The 21734-nt window shown below is 42.5% G+C and overlaps 1 protein-coding gene across 3 annotated transcripts in view; it reads right to left on the bottom strand.

The window, feature by feature from the left end:
* LOC135904821 (RUN and FYVE domain-containing protein 2) overlaps positions 1-21734 on the bottom strand; it is a 116904-nt gene that overhangs the window by 89471 nt on the left and 5699 nt on the right. For 2 of the 3 annotated variants that reach the window (XM_065435804.1, XM_065435802.2), the window contains 3 exons: positions 16270-16440; positions 13860-13977; positions 8805-8909 (listed from right to left, as the gene is read on the bottom strand). In XM_065435804.1, coding sequence (XP_065291876.1) covers positions 8805-8909; positions 13860-13977; positions 16270-16440 — 394 coding nt within the window. Of the gene's footprint in view, positions 1-8804; positions 8910-13859; positions 13978-16269; positions 16441-20405; positions 20540-21734 lie in introns of all 3 variants that reach the window. The other variant, XM_065435805.1, reaches the window with a different exon arrangement.

Here is a 21734-nt window from a genome sequence, read left to right as displayed (position 1 = left end):
CCTTTTCGGTGATAAGTTACTCTACGGATCATACGGGAGATCTGTTTCACCCTAGTCCTAAGGGTTTTAATGGTGTGGTCTACTCGTTTGTTGCTTTGCAACCACAGTCCGAGGACTCGCATTTTCTGGACCTCCTTTATCTGGCTGTCTCCTAGATAGAGGTTCACCGGCTCGTGAGTTTGACGGCCTCGACCTCGTATCCTGATAAATTCTGATTTATCGGGAGCGCAGCTCATTCCACTGCTGCGAGCGAAGGTTTCAACAACGGTCGCTGCTTCTTGCAGGATTTCTTCTTTTTGTCCTAACGAGCCGCTGGTTGCCCATAGGGTAATATCGTCTGCATATATCGCGTACCCTAGCCCAGGTACGACGTCGAGTGTTTTGGCTAAGCGTCTCATGCCGATATTGAAAAGAAGGGGGGAGAGTATCGCCCCTTGCGGTGTACCTCTATTGGGCATGGGAAAAGTGTCTGAGCGCGTAGTGCCAATGCCTATTGTCGCGGTGCGAGAGGTCAGGAAAGAGCGGGCGTAATCATAGATTCTTTGTCCACAACCGATGTCACTTAGCTCAGATAAGATAAGTTCATGTGAAATAGTGTCGAATGCGCTTTTTAAATCAAGAGCCAGGACGAGATGTTCCGCACCAACCGTGGTGTTGCATAGAACTTCTTCGTGAAGTAGCAGGAAAACATCTTGTGTCGACAAATGTTGGCGAAAGCCAAATATGTTAGTGGGAAATAGGTTGCCGTCTTCAATGTAAGACGTGAGACGTGTGTGGATCACCTTCTCAAATAATTTGCCAAGACAGGAGGTTAGTGATATCGGCCTGAGATTTTGTAGATCATGAGGTTATCCTGCTTTCGGAATAAGCACAATTTTAGCCTCCTTCCACTGTTGTGGAACTACGCCCCTCTCCCATATCTGTTCATTAAAATACCGGGTAAGCTGTTCTAGGTGCTCGTCGCTCAGATTCCGGATCATAGCATTTGTGAGCTGATCTGGTCCTGGAGCAGTATTTCTCTTCGCAGCTTGCGCTGCCGCGAAGAGTTCTGCCTTAGTTATCGGAGCGTCTAGCACCGCGTTTTCTTGCCCTTGGTATGGCAAGGTGCATGGGGGAGTGATTACTGCTCCTACATACTTCTCTTTAAGCTTAGTGAGGAGGGCCTGATCTGTTCCTGAAAACTCTCCGGCAAGTTTTTGAAGAGTGCGGTTATTGGCCGTTTTTGTTTTTCCTGGTTCCATTATGCTGCGAAGTATCGCCCATGTCTTGGAAGTGTGTAACGTTTCGCGAAGTGAGTCGCAAAAGGTCGCCCAACTCGCTGTCTCTAACTGCTGTGCGTAAACGTTTGCCCGCTCTGATATTTCAGCAATTCTGTGGCGCAGTTTGCGATTAAGTCGCTGTTTTTTCCACCGTTTAGTTAGCCCCCTTCTGGCTTCCCACATATGTAGCAGATGGTTGTCAACTACCGGCGTTTCCGCTGTGAGCGCTAGCCGCTTAGATGTTGCTTTGTGAGCGTCTCATATGTGTGTTGCCCACTCTTCAGCATTTTCAGGTGATATCTCCGGCATGGGGATTTTGCGATAATTTACCCAGTTCGTGATTACCACATGGCCACAGGGTCGCCGAATTTTCGGGGAGCCTACCGACACACTGATAATGAAGTGGTCACTGCCTAGATTCTCTCCTAGATTGGTCCAGAATACCTCGTTGACATTATTTGCGAACGTGAGATCTGGAAAGGTGTCTGCACTGACGCTGTTACCTAATCTTGTCGGGCTTTGAGGGAGAATGATGAGTTGGAGATCATATGCTTCAGTCGCTCGCTCGAGCTCCCGGCCTTTGGGGGTGTCTGTTCGGTAACCCCAACTGGTGTGAGGAGCATTGAAGTCCCCAAGAAGCACTAGTCTATCCTCGGTGCCGGAGTGACACATGGCGTACCGAATGATGGCCTCAAAATCGGCCCTCCTTTCTTTAGGTGGGCTATACACGTTCGTGATTATGGTTTTTGCTTTGCTACGCTTCTGCGGTAGTATTGTTAAAATTTGATGGTTGATGGTTGATGATTTGTTGAGGCACCAGTTCTCTCAAGTAACCCTTTGACCAGAGCTTTGCACATGCAAAACTTGGCATGGACCACCTTCACTGGCATCTCTCGTGCAGTGTACTTATTTGCAACGGAATCTTCGTTGCTGGAAGGCACGTACCCAGGATTTTTTTTCGGGGGGGGACCCACCACCTCCATCATCATCATCATCATCATGTTTTATGTCCACTGCAGGACAAAGACCTCTCCCTGCGATCTCCAATTACCCCTGTCCTGCGCCGACCGATTCCAACTAGCGCCCGCGAATTTCCTAATTTCATCGCTCCACCTAGTGTTCTGTCGTCCTCGATTGCGTTTCCCTTCTCTTGGTACCCATTCTGTAACCCTAATGGTCCAACGGTTATCTAACCGGCGCATTACATGACCTGCCCAGATACATTTTTTCCTCTTGACTTCAATTAGAATATCGTCTATACCCGTTCGCTCTCTGATCCAAACCACTCTCTTTCTCTCTTAACGTCACGCCTAGCAATCTTCGTTCGATCACTCTTTGCGCGGCCCTTAACTTGATCTCAAGTCTCTGCCCATATGCACTGGCAAAATGCACTGAATGCACAGCTTACTTTTCAATAATAATGGTAAGCTTCCAGTCAGGAGCTGGCAATGTCTGCCGTATGCGATCCAACCTCTTTTTATTTTTCTGTGAATTTCCTTCTCATGATCAGGGTTCCCTCTGATTAATTGACCTAGGTAAACGTACTCCTTCACAGTCTCTGGTGGCCGACTGGCCATTCTGATCTCTTCTTCCTTTGCCCGGCTATTTATCATTATCTTCATCTTCTGCATAATAATATTCAACCCCACTCTTACACTCTCTCTGTTAAGGTCTCCAATAATTTGTTGTAACTCGTCTGCATTGTTGTTGAATAGAACAATGTCATCGGCAAAACGAAGGTTGCTGAGATATTTGCCGTAGATCGTTACTCCTAAGCCTTCCCACTTTAACAGCTTGAATTCTTCTAAGCACGCAAAAAATAGCTTTGGAGAAATTGTGTCTCCCTGTCTGACCCCTTTCTCTATAGGTATCTCCCTGCTTTTCTTGTGTAGAATTAAGGTAGCTGTATAACCTCTGTAGATATTCTAACGCGAAAGACGAGTCAGTAAGACGAGAAACTATTTACAGATTATATTTACAACAACGGTTGCAGCGCTGACCGGTTAGATTCACAGCGCGAGCCCAGTTCATTCTTCCTCCTCTTTTCTGGAGTGATGGCGCTTACGCGCCTCATTCAAACAAACAAATACCTCACGCATGTAGCAATATTTTCCAAGCTTTTTACGTAAGCATTCTGTACTCCTTGATTACGTAGTGCCTCTACGATTGCTGGTATCTCTACTGAATCAAATGCCTTTTCGTAATCTATATAAGCCACATAGAGAGGCTTATTGTACTCTGCAGATTTCGTGATAACCTGATTGATGACATGGATGTGATCCATTGTAAAGTATCTCTTCCTGAAGCCAGCCTGTTCCCTTGGTTGACAAAACCCAGTGTTAACCTTATTCTATGGGAGATTATTTTGGTAAATATTTTATATAATACTGGGAGCAAGCTAATGGTCCCATAATTGTTCAATTCTTTAACATCTCCTTTTTTTTGTGGATTAGTATAATGTCTGCATTCTTCCAGTTTTCTGGCACCCTTGCAGTCGATAGACACTTCTTATAAAGAGCCGGCAGTTTTCTAAGCATTATGTCTCCTCCATCTTTGATTAAATCGACTGTTATTTCACCTTATCCTCCCACTCTTCATCGTTTCATGTCTTGCAGGGCCTTTCTGACCTTATCGCTAGTTATAGGAGAGTTTCTGTATCCTGTTCATTACTGTTTCTCAGTGAACTATCGTGACTCCTCTGGGTACTGTATACAGGTCAGCTTAGAATTTTTCCGCTGCTTTTACTATATCTTCAAGATTGCTGATGATATTATCCTTCATATCTTTTAGTGCATACATCATGGTTTGTCTTATGCCAGGTTTCTTTTTTACTGATTTCAGGCTCCGTTCATTTTTTACGGCTTCTTCAGTTTTTTTCATGTTATATTTTCGAATATCAGTTATTTTCGCCTTGTTGATCAGTTTTGACAGTTCCGCGAATCGCGTAACGCTGTGCGGCCGCCAGTCCCATACAACCGCGTAGAGCGCAGGACTCTGCGATTCTAGACGTACTGCGCTCACTGCGAAAGGTTAGAAAAACACCCACATAAGCACAGCAGAGAAGTGGCTACGTGAGGCGGTTCGACCGATAACTGTAGAAGCGTCATTCAAAACAAGTAATTGTTCTCCACTTCCGGCGGCGTTTTCTCTACTTCCTTTTTGAATAAAAAGATGTTGATCCATAAATATTCTCATAAACAACGGTTAACTTTTTTATTATTCGCTTTTGCTTGCAGTTTGGTTGTTGCCTTGGCTCTCTCCCTTAGTAGATCGCTTAATTTCTCGACTCCTTGCGATTTTTGTTTCCAGTTGCCAATTTTGCATGAAAAGTGCTATACAGTTAGGGAAAGACAGATGAGGTAACGGGCGACAGTCATTTTACTTATGGGTTTAAGGGTTTTGCAGAGTTTCATGATGGACGCTTTTTCACATTATTTTATTTCCCATCTTATCTAACCCATTTCACATGTATATGGTTCCGGGCATCTGCCAGCGTCGCGGCGAGCCGTAACTCAAGGAAACAATGAAGCAGAGGGATAAGTTAAACGCAATTGGCGTTTTCTCCGGCCGCAACTCGTTCCATGAGAGTACAGACCAGCTGAGTAACAGCCGCATCCCTCTCCTGGTCCCAGGATCAGCCTAAACAAAGAAGGTTGAACTAACAAAAGCAACAGCTATGCGCGTGACGGTTGAATAGATGGTGACAACTGAACGCATCTCGAGTTAATCGCGCGGGTGCGGAATCTACGAGACAACTGTCCGTCAGATTACACGAGATGCCGATAACTACCGCCATCTAAAAGGAGTGAAAAAGGCAGCATAATGCTGACCGATGAACAGCTGCGAAGTCTCAACATTGATCTGGCGACGCTTTAGGAATGTGTGAGGAGTGGTGGCGTGGGTGGGGAGTAGGGGGGGGGGGGGTATGCTACTTGATTTCGGGGGGGGGGGGGCCGGGCCCCCCCCCCCCCGGGCCCCCCCTGGGTACGTGCCTGGTTGCTGGCTTCCTGTATTAGCTCAGGAGACAAGGTTAATCAATATTCTCAGCTATTTGTATTCAATGTGACTCAAATAAGAAAATATGAGCCTTCATTGGCACATAAGCACCTCTTTATCCACCTCTATCCTGGGTGACGCTAGTCAGCTAGGCTAAACAACATAGCTGAGCCAAGCAGAAGGCTCCTGTGGTATCTACTCTAATAAATATTAGCAGTACCTCGTTCACAACTGGTACTCACCACTAATACCTGTCAATGGGAGAACAGAAAGCACAAACAACCTTTTTTCCAACAGGAACTGTCCAAGAGCATATAAATATAAGATCTTGGGGCCACTTGTGTCGCAGTAACTGGCAATGATATATTTAGTATAGATGGATAATGAGAAAGAGAACTGGACTGTGGAAAGAAACCCGGCAGAAGTTTCGTGGAGTAGAGGCTTTAGATTAAAAACTTTCTGAAGCAATCAGAGAAAACTATCTTTAGTGTTCCTTTAATAAGGAAACAATAGATTGATTTGAAGGTCAAGTTTTCATTTCAGACTGAAGACAGCAGTAGTATACATGAGACTATTCCCATAAGTCTATGGCATGCTAAGAAACTCCATAGAATTACAGCAACAGTTTCCCGATGTTTTTTAAGTAACAGCAAACAAATGTTAGCCAGCTGGTTACTAACCTACACTATAATATGGTAATGAGTGGTAAAATGGGGCAAGGAGTGTGCATGTGCACACAAAACAAGTACTCCTGTCACCATGATCTGGTGGGGTTTTTTAACAAGCATGAAATGGTCCCTGCATAAGGTGTATGTTTGGGTCATTGTAGACCCTGCTTATAAGACTTGCCATATAGTTTTACAGTCGACTTTGGTTAATGCGATCCTGACAGGACCACGAAATTGATCGAATGATCTGTATCTGAATTTCTGTAACTAAACAAGATGCAGAAAAAAAAGCCAAAGCACACCGCCCAAGTTATTTGGCAATATTTGCCTGTTTCTAACATGCCCACTTTCTATGTGTTCAAAGTAGAAACCTACAGTAGTAATTTAACGCGTGCCCGATTTTTTAGCAAGTGAAATGGATCTAAGGATCTAATATATGTTGCACCATGGCTTCTGGTTTCCTACCCGCCGGGTTGTTCAGTGGCTATGGTGTTAGGCTGCTGAGCACAAGGTCGCGGGATCGAATCCCGGCCACGGCGGCCGCATTTCGATGGGGGCGAAATGCGAAAACACCCATGTACTTAGATTTAGGTGCATGTTAAAGAACCTCAGGTGGTCGAAATTTCTGGAGTCCTCCACTACGGCGTGCCTCATGATCAGAAAGTGGTTTTGGCACATAAAACCCCATAATTTAATTTTTCTTGGTTTCCTAAAGTCAGCTTTGCCGCTATGCATCCGTGTTATACAGTACAGCATACAAACAATGCAAAGGCAGTTTTGGTTTCGTATATGATGGCACCATGCAGGCAATCTTTGGTCCAATTTCCTCAGGCATGTGTGAGAATAGGGTAAATATAGTAATCATACATTGTGAGCTGCTGTTATAGCTTGAAAATCTTCCTACCGCAGGCTGAAAATAAGTATTCTCGATGGGAGGTGACGTGTGTACAACATACTCGCTGTCCCCAAGCTAGAGATCACTGGCCACCATAGAGGTCAGGCATGTGCGTGCTGACTTGTCAAGTTCAAATTATTTGGCGAAGGCCACTTTTAGGATCGAAACAACGAAAGTTTGGGCCCATTGAAATGCATGGGCAGCAGCCGGGACCTTTGGTCGGGATCGAATTAACAAAAAAAAAAAATTAAATGAACTCACATTAATGGAAGTCTGCTGTATAATTAGTCTTAGCATGCACACAATTTTTGTAACCAGTGAAATTTTAGCACTAACTTTAAAAACTCTGAGGCTTTATGAGTCAAACCACGATTTGATTGAGGCATGCTGTAGTAGGAGACTCCAGGTTAATTTTGACTACCCAATGCACGGTACACAGGCAGTTCTGCATTTCACTCCCACTGAAATGCGCCCACCATGGCCTGGATTCGATCCCACACCCTTGGGCTTAGTAGTGCGGCGCCATAGCCACTATAGCAGCATGACAGGCACACTACTAACTTTCATGACTAATTTTCACTCACACTACCCTTCAAAAAAGTCTTTACAGCATCATTGGACCACAGCGCAATGGCCTCTGTGCTATCCAATGCATCTGTTACTTTGCTAGTTCGATTTGAACAACATTTTTCATTTTCTGTTTACAGTAGATGTAGGTACAGGGCTCTGGGATGCCAAACACTATGCGACTCTCATGGCACTTTGTGTAAGCTTTTAGCCCGACTCCCTTCTTAAGGAGCTTTTTTTTTTACTGAAAACAATCGGAGCCATTTCTGCTTTTCATATTCTGTAGAACTAAGCAATGCATGACAGTTATTGTTCAAACCCCTGCTTTGTAGCCATGTTCTTGATGGGGTTTTGCCAGTTTCACTAGCACAAAATCTATTCCATGTCTAACTCTTAAGTGCATGCAATTTTCTGGCCTATTTCACTGTAAAAGGGGTGCACATTACGAGGAATACTGGAGGAATACATTACGAGGAATACTGTTCTGGAGGGTGATGGTGTTGAGCGGAGGAATGGCCTTGACAAGGGCGAAATAGTCACTATGGCAAAAAATGTCCCCAGGCACAACATGGCTGCAGTATACTTTCATGGGCTTGGCTACTGGTTTGCCCATCAGAAGTTTGGTTCCCGATGCCTTTTTAAGGTGCTCCTTCGAAAGCTTCCTTCTCATCTCACTGCATGGCGTGTGTGCACTGAGGCACACAACGAATCAGACTGATTTTATACTTTTAATTCACCTTCAGCAACTCAAAGTATCAAAGAAATATAAAGACAGCACACAATGTCAGCTAAATGACCGCAAATGAGATCGAGCAAGCAACCACATCTGCTTTATCAAGCATGTCCGACATTTCAATAATCTCTAACAAGATTCTGGTAGCCACCGCTCGGTGGAGTCAGGGTATGTGAAAGTTGCAATAGACTACTCATCTATAACCAATTTAGCCTAAGTAAACTTTTGTTGCAGTTGGCCTGCGCAATGCTAAACAGGTATGGTGCAGTTTACCCTAAAGTACAAGCAATTAGCATTTGCTGCTTTTCCACAGCTATGGTTGGTAGCACACAGCAGTGCCTGCTGACAAACAGCAAGCATAATGAGGACCTCAAGACAACCGTGTCGTGAGTAGCCGTGTACTCTCAATCTTTTTGTCACTGCCATAAGTAGTTTTGGTAGAGACCTGTCAATCAGTGGTTGGGTGGAGTTATTAAAGGAATAAATCAGAACTGCCTACAGAAAGTGGCTCAAAGAAGTATATTTATATTAAAATAAATCCTGATCTAGAATTTTCCTTCAAAATTGAAGACATTTTCGTTCACCACTAGAACATTAGGTGCCACATGCTAGGACTGCCTTTGAAGATTGTCTGCATATCTGTAACCAGGTGAAGAAAGAAAGCTGGCAAGTAAGCTATCACTCACCTAAGAAGTTCATCTTTCTTGTCAACAACCAGGCGAAAGTAGTCGGCAAGCTTCTTCTGCATCAACGCAAGCCTCAACCATGCTCGGGCTCGGCCCAACTGACTCCTGTTAATGCATAACAAAGCAGCATGAATACTAGGTTACAGAAAATGACATAGAAGATGCAAAAATATGCTCCTCAATGATTGAAAATAATCCATTAATTAACAGAAAACAAAAAAAAATTATAATCAAGGCAACATAGTTCTGTATGGAAACTCTTAAGGTTATAAATATATATAACTACACGTGAATAACAGAGCATTTCTGGCTATCCATAGGTTTTCTTATTACCATCTTCTATACCTTGCACTTTTCCACCCCATCTTGCATTGCATTTCATGCTTTTATTTTGTTGTCCTTATTGGAATTATTTTAAAAAGCTGAAACCCCCTTAAATTACCTCTTAACAAATCTGGACATTATGAATAAAGAAACACAGTGCATGCAGGGCATAATCCTGACTAGCTTGGCCAAACATTACAGCTCAACACAGTACAGAGGCTCACAAATGCAAACCAATTATAGTACTACACTTCCTCTTTGGTGATGGCACCATTTATTTTGTTGCCAGTTACTTCGGTATGAGGAACCAGCACTAGCTAGGCAGTGCTACAAGTGTTTCAGTGTCACAGTGACAGTACCGGCCGCTCAGACTTCCACGAAAATGAGACAGCATTTTAACTGAAAAAAAAAAAATGCATTTTTGTATTATCACTTGAACAGCTCGATGTGTGCAGCCATAGCCAGTTGATGGCCAGCTTGAGCGATGCAGCACATGCCCTCTGTTCAACAGCATCATTGCACAGCCATGTTGATTATACATGGTTGCATTTGCAGGAGAAGCCAGAAACTTGTGCCTCTAGGTCAATGCTGAAGACGGCATTGTGAAACTGCAATATGGTAGTCCTGAAACCTACTTCCTTTCACTCATTAGTCTGTGTACTGTGGTGCTCATGATGGCACAGAAAGTTTCAGGGCGAATTTATTACACATATTGTGATGTTACATAAGGAGCACTGTGCCACTATTTACAAGAAAGTAGTGGAGCTCGCAATGCGAGTACAGATACAATTCACATAATGGCCACGTCTAGGTGCATTAACTAGGGTTAGGGTGAGCAATGATGAGAAGGCATACGTGCGGTGTGAAGAACTCTTACTGCTTCAACTACCTGTGCCTAGGCTGTTGCAGGAGCTTTTGAACTCACTGTGACACGTCAACCTTTCTTCTATGGTGCCTCAAACACATCAGCTGACGTTTTGAAATGATTATAGTTTAGGTGTTCGCTTTCAATGGTTCGTGTTGCAGTCGAGCCCACTTATAACAATCACATTTAATATGAATGCTCAGTTATTACAAACAAAGCATGATGATAACAATTCTCATGCAGTATATGGCAGCAAATCTTGGATAAAACGAACATGTCGCGACTCCAAGTTCCTTTAAAGTGAACGTTGGAGCTACCTCTCAGTCTCCCTAGAAGGCGTCACTCTCCTTGCATTCCTACTTTCTAGTGTGGTCCGCAGCTGTGCACGTCTGGGTGTGACTTCAACAGTACCTCTCAGCTGGCAACGAGTGATCAAGCCCATGCAGTTTCAAACTGAGCACTCAGCTGCTAACATCCTGCTATGGGCGACACAGTTCATTGCTGTGGAAATGATAAATGCACTTGGATGAAGGTTAGCATGCATTGCATCAAAAACTGTTTTCGAAAGGCTGGATTCTTGTATGGAGCAGGAGAGTCTAAAACTGTGGAGCTCGAAAGCAATGACAACTTGCCTGTGGATTTACATTGTGTCATACATTGCATCGCTGAAACAGCTCCACTGCAGTAAAGCTCTCAGTGATCAGCACATAAGAGCTTTCAACAGTCTGTAAATGCAATTACTGGGTTGGCATTGAAGAAGCAAAGCAAGCTTACTGGTTACTTTCGAAAGCAATACAGTCAATGACTGATTTCCCGGACACCCACTTTTTCGGACATGCCTGATAATTCCGAATCCTTCGAGGCACCGCCACATTACCTCATGGAGTCAGTGTATAAGACCGTCTGAAATTTCAGATGCAAAAACCTTTTGAGATCCGATTTTCCTGACTTTTTGCCATGACTGCAGGTCGAAACGGCATTGATCGAAGCCATCACCACTGTCATTTCGATTATCTCGCACCTATCACATTCTATCGCCGCCTATATCCAAGGCACTATCGCACACAGATCCGCTGGCAGCCGTAGCCACCACCAAGGCAATGCTAGGCCTAGCTACTTTGACATTCGTTACCAAGCTTCTTGCCGTTCGGTGCCATGTTTTTCATTAAAACAATTCGCCGCTGTTAACAATGGCGCCGACTCTGCCTTTGTAATCCTCACCAACGGTTTCGAAGCTCGGAAGGCATGACACATTGCATAATGCCGGTTTCCCAACGTCAGCTTCGCCTAAATACATCAGTGTTACGTGATGAAGCATACGTGTAGTACGGTGAAGCATATGCATAGTATGGTGAAGCATACAAAGCATGGCCAGATGCAAGTGTCACGGGACACAGTATGTATTCCTTCATTACACACGCATGCACCTGCCCTCTCCTGTCACAGCACAAGCACTGATGAGCCTAATAAGTGTACTCGCAGGCCTGCAGAGCTATTTCGATGACATCGCTGTTTTCTCAAGTACTTGGCAACTGCATATGGAGCATCTGCAGCAGGTATTCCTTCGAATCCGTGAAGCAGTGTTGACTTTCAAACTGGGCAAATGTTGTCTTGCAAGCATTGACGTCCACTACTTGGGGCATGTTGTTAGCCAAGGGAAGCGACGTCCTTCCGAACTAAAAGTTGAGGCAATCACTAGCTTTCCTTTGCCAAAAACAAAGACTAACTTGCGTTCCTTTTGGGGTTTAGCTGACTACTACAGAAGTTACATTCAAAACTTCGCACATATCGCTAGTTCTCTTACAGACGGTCTGCGCAAGGCCAAGCCTACTACGTACTGTGCGTTGGAATACAGTGCGTAAGGATGCATTTGCTGCGATTAAAAAAATTCTTGTCAGCAAACCGGTTCTCGTGGCACCAGATTACTCTCTGCCTTTCTGAGTTCAATGTGACGCCAGTGACCGTGGAATGGGCATTGTTTCAAGTCAGGTGAATGAAAAAGGCGAGGAGCACCCTGCTGTCTGTGCGAGTCGAAAGCTAAAGTCACACGAGCAAGCCTACAGCACAACAGAAAAAGAATGCGCTTGCTTGGTGTGGGCTCTTGAAAAGCTCTTGTGTTGTCTGAAAGGCTCTTCCTTTGTTTTTGAAACTGATCACTCCCCTTTAGTGTGGTTGAACCAAATGTCAAACAAAAATGGTCGCTTGATGAGGTGGAGTCTAGCACTTCAACAGTTTGATTTTCTAGTGCAGCACAAGAAAGGCAAATGCCATGCAAATGCCGACTGCCTTAGCCACATTCCCTAGTCTTTTTTTTTTTGCTTGTGTGCATGCAAGTTTACGCAAGCCTTTTCATTCTCAAGTTAGGTTTTCATGTGTTCTGCTCCCAGTGAATTCAACTGCCGGGCTTTCCTAAGCTTGCGTGAGAGGTTGCTTCTGACGTAGTTACTGCATTTCTTCCACTCATTTACTAAGCCACTTCAGATCCTGTCGTGTCGGCTGATGGGATGAACCCTGTGCCAGAGATCTGCGGCTGGCTCCCTGTGGCTACGTGCTCGGCACCCTTTCAGCACTCGGCGAGCAGTGCTAATTATGAACGTCACCTCCTCCTCCTGGGTGTCTCAGCCCCTCTCCATCGGCTTGTTGTTTGCGCTTGAAGATGCACAGTGCCTTCTTCACCCTTTCTGCGATGTCTAGCTCAACCTGCCCGCCTGTGCCACCATGCACCAGCATCTAGGCATTTGTTGCTGTCACTTCACACCGGAGGATTTCTACAACAATAAAGAGGTTTAGCGTGTCCAGTATTCAGGTACACGTAAGCGCAAGCTGACTGGGCATTTTACTGGATAGGCTGAGGCAAACATGAACGGCCTGCACGGTGCAGCCACCTGGTGGCACAGAGCTCAACTAGACAAGCACACAGCTAATATAGCAGTAAGCAGGCTTATTCTACTTTGCTGCTGTTGTAAATTTTCCGTAGGAGCATAATCGTGAACATTCTGTCATTTTAAATGTTTAAACTGTTCCACACTTGGTTACAGCAATGTGTTACAGCTCTGTGTTTGGCTGGTTAAGCTCTGCGTCACCATGTGGCTGCACCGCGCAGGCCGTTCACGTTTAAGCTAAAGCCCCTTCATCACAGCAGAAGTAGTATGAAGGGGTTTTAGTTTACGACTCTGCCCATTCGTCAAAACATCCAGCTTGCCTGAGGTTTATCAGAATACCAGACAGAGACGCTCAGCACTGCGACAATGCTTACAACGCACGCTGCTTGGATAGCTCTCACGGGGGATTGACAGCCAGGCGGCTAGTGGAGTGATTTACGTGGTGGCTCAAAGAAGATAACCAGAAGCAGACAAAACGACGTCACATCAGGACGTAGAGTCAGTGAAGGCGGAACTTATCCCCAATCACTCGGTGAACGAGGTGAGAAGAAAGAGCATGGCTAGGGAGGAGGGTAACTTCTAATCATTCATAGCTCTCTTAAGATGAGGCACTTCACTTAAATTGTCATGGCAATATTTTACTGTATGCCCTGTTTGTTAGCGCTATGCCCTGTTTACCCTATGCGCCTACAAAATTCATCCAAACCGCTTCAGGGACCCTTTAAGAATAAAGCATGTGCTAAAAAACTTCCACATAATGTTTCATCATTAGCAATGGTTGTCCTATTACAGGACCTTAAAAGCAACAGAGTTGAAATTCTGATGTCTCGCAATACAATCAATGTCTTCATCAGTAACCTTTCATTTCTGCAGGGGGCAATTTAAACACAGAAGGCCATATAGACCCATAATGGCCACAATGTAGTTTGACATGCCCTGTGGCATGCATGAACAAAACGAAAACAACAAATTCCACCAACTAACTTGACAGTTGGGAGGTCTCGCACACTTGTTGTAATGTCAGCTGCTTCAGGTACAAACTTTTCAACTGCCTCAAGAACATTCCAGAGTTCTTTCTTAGGTCCCAGAATGCCTTTTTTAGCTGGAAGTAAGGTAGAGGCACTTTAGCAAGCAAATCCTCATCCCACACACTTTGCATCCCAAAAAGAGCATTAATGCCATTTGGAAATCAGTTGCTTTTGCCTGCTGATGCCCAGTTGCCGTAACCAGAGAGGCTTATTTACTCACGAAAGAATTAATCAGAGGCCAAGTATATTAATACAAAGAAAACAATGGAAAGGGGTGCCTATTACAAGACCAATTTTATAAATATTTATTGTGCATGCACATGCACACACAGAGGGTGTCTCAGCTAACACTGCTAACATTAGCCAGAATTGTCAAAATATGAATTCAGTCTATGTGGACAAACTAATAAAATAATGTCTGCAGTCACACTGCACAATTCAGCCCCTATTTTTTACTGTATTAAATTATTACCAAACATTGTCACCTCAATAAGTACAAACCTTTTCAGCTATGATTAATAAACACATTTTGAACTGCCATCTATAACTTCAAATTAAATTGTTTGTGCCATGCCCCTTTTCTCTGTATATTTTTTTTCTACATTAAAATGAATGTGGTCATAAGCATAAATGTATCGCTGTGCCAGCTGGCTTGCATGCAGCTAAAACACTGCTCTCAAACACTCAGTGAACAAACATATTTCCAGGATGGAAGCTTGAGTGAGTTCGTAATTCATGGCAAAACTCAGCACAGCATGGAAGATGATGATACAGAAAGAAAGACACATGCACAGTTGAAACTCGGTACTGCGTGCATATTTTCTTCTGCGTCTTTGCATTCCGTGCTGCGCTTGGTTTTGCCATGGACAAACTTTATTATGCGTTTTACCCATTGGGTCATTTTGTGTCTTATATGTTCGCCCCAACAATGTGAAGCCTGAATGTTGACCAGTCAAAAAATTCTTGTCAGTTACTCTTCCAGCGTGACATTGTGAGTCGGAACAGCCTATGCTGTTTACTAAATATTAAGACTAACTGGTATCAGTAACTCTTGATACCAAGTATAAAAAGTTACTGGTGCCCTGTTGTTTCGATAAAAATGTTTCACAAGGAAAAAAGTTGAATTCATTCATTCACAGAACATTCGAGTACATTGTCATCTTTATGCTCAAGGTGGTCATTGCAGTGCCACTGTCCAGCTTCTAACGTTTCTATTCAATGTAGGAAAAATAAACATAAAAGACTACACAAAAGGAAGTGCAGTATAAAGAATTGAATTTGATGTTTGCAATTACACTCTAAACTTTTCTCATATAACCATAACTAAAGTATTCAATATTTAAGAATATGATCACTGCTAGCCAAGTAAGTAATCAGCTATAATTAAGAAAGCACATATCCTGAGTAACACAAGGCAATGTATGCGTGCACATGCTTGTCAAACTGACATTCGTGCCAGAGCAACATATATATAAGAAATGAACATAAGAAATACTAACCACTTCAAACAACCGTAGGTTTATGGACTTTTTCATAGAATCCTTGTGGCCAAAATTTTTATTACCTCACATACACATGCATAACCATGGTTAATTACTTTCATCGCAAGCGTATTCTAACAGAAATATGCAGCTGGTCATTAAAAAGTATTTCCTAAATCTTGTTTGTACAGTAACCTTCAAACCAACATCTCATTTCTGCAGTAGTATTTTTGCTGTATACAGCATATTTATGTCTACCAGGTGGGTAGAAAAGTTGTTGAACTACATGCACACGGCAAGAAAAGGAAATATTTGCATTTAGCTAATATTCCAAATGAAGCTATGACAAATCGAATGTCTTTAAGAAATGAAAGTTCAAGCAGAAAAGAACTTCCAAACGACTTGCAATGACACAATGTTACACCATGTTCGCATCATTACATAAGCTGTGCATGTGTCGATGTTAAATTTAATGTTCTCTGAATAAAAGCTCGCTTTACCACAAAGTGCAACAAACCAAATTACATTCGTGTTTTATGCACTTTATGCTATATAGAACAAGAAAGAGCAGTTGTTCAATGCTGTTGATGAACGCATCAATATACTGTACAGGCTAAATACACTGAAATGAAGTTAGCAGCAGAAAACTAGTATGTCATATTGCAGTAGGATAATGTGATTGCAACTCAGAGCTCGGTAACGCGTTGAGGTGTATAACTGCAGCCATATATGTCATGTGCAGGGGGAAAAGTCACTTCATTGAGTCAAATTAGCAATGTACCGTACCTTGTTACGACAAAAATGCCTGTGTGACTGCATCACCAAACTGAGAATATTTACTAGTGAGTAATTTTAATATTATTTAAAGCTAAAAGTCGCACTTACGCTTCAGGCCATGTCTCAGGACATGCTCAAGCAGGATAAAAAAATGCTGCAATGGAGGATGGTCCGAGTCGAGCATACGCCCAAACTTCAGCGATGATTCTATGAGCTCTTTCACAACCAACTTTGTCAAGTTCAGCAGGTTGGAGCGCTCTATAGCCACAGGATCTCGATCTGGAGTTCAAGCAGGGATCAGCAACATTGAAATGGAAAAAGAAGCAATGAAGGTAGTGTTCAAAATATAACTGTGATGCACTAAGCACCACCACCAAATGCTGAAAGAATAGTCGGTACCTGAAAAACAAAGCAGCGGGTCACGTCCAAACTGTCTAACAACCATCCCCTTCTATAAGGTCAAAAAACACTCCCAGACACCATGCAAATGTCACGGACAGAAGTGCTCACAATATGAACTAACTAAGACACTATTTCAGTTATGTATGTTCTGTTCCTAGCAACTACTCTGTCACATGATACCCAGCAGCAGTCATCCCCTGCTCACTTTTCGCTACACTAATCAAGAAGTGCTGTTAAACCTAAATTACACATAAAAGCACTCACCAATGCCCAACAAACATTACAGCTTCTGTGACTAGGCTGCATTATACAGTGGTGCTTTCGTGATCAAGCTATTTTAAATTTCCTGAACTTTTGAAATTTTCAGAATTTCCTGAAGTTTCTCGAAAATTCAGCAATTCTCAATTCCCATGCTTGACAACCACCATGATATAGTAACTCCATATCATCAAACCATAAAAATAAAATACAGTCACCAAACCCATAAACCAAAATAAACACTCTTTCCAGGAACGCAAGAACACATGAACACATGACAAAGCACATGACAACAAAAAACAATTCAAGAAATATTCCTTAACCCCTTAACTGCATATGATGAAGCAACTCATCACCACAAGTTTCCTGTGGTGCCAATGATGAGATAGCTCGTTGTGAACTTTCCATTATTTTTGCTCACATTATATGTGCAGTTTCTTGTAATTCTGACAAATAAATAGCACATAACGACTTTCACTTTTTTTCAACAAGACCTGTACAAATTCAATAGGCATTCTCGGTGTCATATTTTTTAACGAAATTGGCACAAGATATGCAGGCCTAAAAAAAATTCCACACTCTTAAAAATTCCAAATTTGTCATGGCAGTTAAGGGGTAACAAAAAACGGTTTGAGCAAACCACTCCTCATATACTTTACCTAATTTGTGTAAGTTTTCTGCTTGACATCATTACATAGAGCTCATGAAGACATCATCAAATAACGACAATATTGCACTTTGAAGGTACACTTAAATGCAATAAAATCAGCGGTTAACCAGGTGGAGACTTGCATCGTATCAAACTCTCAAATAACAACAGTGGGCGAAGAGATCAACCATGTGAAAGAAGCATGATGAACTGCTCATTTGAAGTGACAAAAAGGCTAAACAAATCAAGCTCACAAATTGGTTTTAACCCATGTTCATTAAAGCACATTTTCTTAATATGTACACCACCAAATAACTGCAAATTTTAAAATGTCTTTTAAACAAAAACTTAATTTGATAAACAGTGGCAATGTGTGAATATTTGCAAAAAAGGTTATGCAAACAGCTCAGTTTTCAAAGGGGCTCTCAAACATGTTTCAAGCAACTGTCTTTTTATTAGTTGGAGATGCTTCTAGTGAAGATCAAAGCACAGGTACCAAAATAGCTAATGTTTTAATCACGTAAACAAATCATTATATCAATGCAACCCCATCACTGCCCAGTGGCACTCACCAGCAGCATACTCGACGTCACCACTTGTTCGTCCGTGATTGATTAAAAACAAATTTGCAGATAACCTTTGCACTGATATAAAAAATGACATATTACAATTAGGCTTTATTTTTCTTTTGCGCTGTACTTCTTGTATTACCACAAATAGACAGGACCGTTAAAAACAAAAATAAAAAGGCATCCCATCTACAAAACACGGTAGGGGTCCTGGCTTTGGCTCTGGCTAGTAGCCTCTGGCCTCTAAGCATCGCTCTATGTTAGGGACAAGTGGGAGCACGAAAAGTTCCCAGAAAATTTTATCTTTTCACTCGAGAGTAGCCTTGTCGCCTCGTTGCCTCATTTTGCACATGCAATATACTCGTGATTTGTTCCTGCAGTGCAAGTTGTTGCCACAACCCTTTTCTTTTTTTGTTCACTGTGCTGTGCTGAACTGCCTGCGCAGGCTATGAAAGAAAAGAGACACTGCGCAGTCCCAGGATGCTCAACTAGTGGGAGCCATGAGATATACTAGAATGTGCGAAAGTAGATTGCTACCAGGGTTAACGGCACCATCAATGATATAGAACAACATCCGTGAACATAGAACATGTAGGCAACCATGAAGTGCAAACTTCCATTACATAGGCACTTCAAGCTCTTGCCATTGGCAGCGAGTGGCTACGTCAGTGGGTGAGAGAAATGGGGACAGGAGACGGTGAAAAATCTGATTTGAGGGCATGCATTGTCTTTCTTGTATTTTCAAAAGTCTTGGATGAAGAACATTGGACTGCGTACCCCCTATCATTGCCATTCTTGTTGCATTTATTTCTCTGACTGTCAATCTACGCAACCTGCGACCGAAAAATGGACACCTTTACACAAAAGCTTTCTTGCCACTTTGTTACAAGGAGATGCAGTTGGAAGCTGGAGCAGCACTACACATGAATGCAATGTCCCTACAAAATTGTCTTTTTGTTGGATAAAAATTAGGTACGCTAAGACCTTGTAACTAGAGCCCAGATAACCAGGCATCAAAAATTATTTCTTAGGTGCCCATAACAGGCACTAAAGCTGTCACTTATGGTATATATAGGTGCCAAATATTGTTAACAAGAACTGCTGTGCATTTAGAATCAATAAATTATGATTTTCTAAGGAACACAGCCTACTGTCACACAGCCTACATGTCATGTGTGTTCCTTTTATCTTCATCTTTGGCACATTTTTTATGAAGACTTGTCATGATTAACCAACTCGCCCAAGCCAAGGTATTATTGCAACAAATTTTTTTTCACAACAGTCCGTTGATCATTCATTTAGTAGCCTCCCATTTCCTTCCAAAACTTTCAACACAGCAATGCTGTGCTTGGTAGCAAAGACTAGCTACTAGTCTTTGAGAGAGTTTTTACAATAACATTGCAACAGTTCTAAGAAGATTTTGTGCCTTTCAATGTTCAGGGAAATCCCACACACTGAATGAATAACATTACTTGAATGAGAGAAAAGCCTGTCAGCATAGTTGATACCCATGAATTAAATTATTAGAACAGAAATAAACCTCTGCAGGAAGCAGAAGCCAATAAGAAACACACATAACGAGTAAACATTAGCAGCATGAGAACTAATACAAGTTGTTATGAAGGCAAAATGACAAAAATGCAGACCAAGAAGGCATAACATGAGCAGTAATAGGCCAACTTAATGACTAAATGAATAAAGCAATCAGGTAAGCCATAAAGACACCAAAGAGAGTTCAATTTTTTATACACACATATCTTTCAACAAAAAATGGAATCATTTCCTCGTCAGCCGATTAGCAATCACCGTCTCCATGTTCTGTCTTTACTACTGTGGGTGCACCATAACACCGAACGTACCTACATAAATGACAAGATACATGAAGATATGCAGAGAAATATTCACACTCGCTCAGATATTAAAAGAGAGCACATGCAGTAGGGGTGTCCGAATAGCGAAATTTTTGAACAAATATGAATATAAGAGAAAAACTACAATTGAATATCGACTCAAATATAATATATCTCCAATTTCTAAACAAGCTGAAATATATAGGTTACATAGACTCTCTGTTCAACAAAAAAAAGCTTACTCATGTTAGTATTCACTACATACTACATATAATGGCTCTTAACTGGATGGTAAACCACTGGAAAAGCTTGTATGCAAGAAACAACTGAAAGGCGGTTGTATCAGATGCACCATGGCAAAGACAATGTAACAAATAAAACAGCACGTCACCACTTGCACATGGTATGTTTGAAGTATATAAGTATAAGTACTACAGTACTGCATATAACTTTAAAAGACACTAAAAAAAAATGATTTCGCTAGTTTTTTACAATACCAAAAAAAGGCATTCTTACCAACAGAAAAGACTAGCCAGAAAATACGCGAAAATGAAAGATGGGTGGCGGCGCCACTTTAGAGGATCCCACACCACTTCGCCGTGATATTGTGGATTTTGATGGTATCTGCTAGGTCCTAGTTAATTTTGTATCTGTAAAAGTAGAGTACACTGTATTTTAAAGGAAGCGAAAATTCAACTAGTGGAGTTACAGGTACTTCTACGAAGCCAACATGGCCCAAATATGAAAAAATACTTGGAAATTAATGACCCTACAGTGACATATCGGCACTAGGGCTTTGGTGTAAAATAAAAAAAATAGAACATTGGCCTTCATTTCATTTCATTCAGGCTCCGTTCCGGCTTCGTCCTCACACCGGATGTGCTGCAGTGGTGGCGACAGTACCGGCCACGCCGGGAAAGACACCCTCCATCTCCGTCTCCCAACTCCCTTCCATCACAGGAACCCGGCCATCCCACAGCCTCCGCGGACCAAGAAGCGCTCCAGACGCCACACAGGTGCCCTGACTGCGACATGGCTACACGGCCATTCGCAGCCCATCTGTTTTGGGAGTGCCAGCGACACGCTCAACAGCGGGGCCACCACCTGAGGGCGGTGCGAGTGTCGTCCTACGAGGAGTGGATTAGACCGGCAACTGGCTCGATGGATTCCGATAGGGCCATTCTGGACTCACTCTTGGCTTTCGCCAAGGACGCGCAGCTTCTAGGACGACTCTGAGTACGCCTCCCCCCTCCCCTTCCTATTCCCCATTATAGGCCTTCGCGCCATCCCTTAATAAATACATTTTGTCATCATCATCATCATGAAATTAATGAAAATAGTTTTTTAAAAATACTTTATTAGTCTAAACTCACTTAATGTTTCCCTCCAAAAATGGTGAGATTGGAAAAATAATGAAGTGAGTTGCCTCAATTGAGACAACACATTCGTACGCTCCCTAAATCGAGCATGCATATGTATCGACTGGATACTATTGTACAGAAGTCATTCACATTATGCGTTTGTTCAGGAACTGGTGCATCTGCACAACAACCATGGTTCTCTTGCAGCAGAATCATCTGCGAGTCTCATTTAACGTAGGTCTTTTTTATTGTACTGCACCAACAGTTGGTATACATTACTCAATATCTGAACAGAAACGAATATTTGCCAATTTCAAATAGTGAATTCTCAAATAAAACATTAATCAAACAAAGAAATTATTCGATTCGTATTCAAAATTTTGGATATTCGCACATCCCTAATATACAGACATAAGTCAACTAGTAGAAAATATAAGCTGGAAAATAATGTTATAGAAAAGGCGTACCATAAAAAATACAATTC

Source organism: Dermacentor albipictus, chromosome 1 (genome assembly GCF_038994185.2).
Source record: "Dermacentor albipictus isolate Rhodes 1998 colony chromosome 1, USDA_Dalb.pri_finalv2, whole genome shotgun sequence".
Taxonomy (NCBI): Eukaryota; Metazoa; Arthropoda; class Arachnida; order Ixodida; family Ixodidae; genus Dermacentor; species Dermacentor albipictus.
Note: the sequence above shows the minus strand (reverse complement) of the source record. Positions and strands in the feature narration are given on the sequence as shown.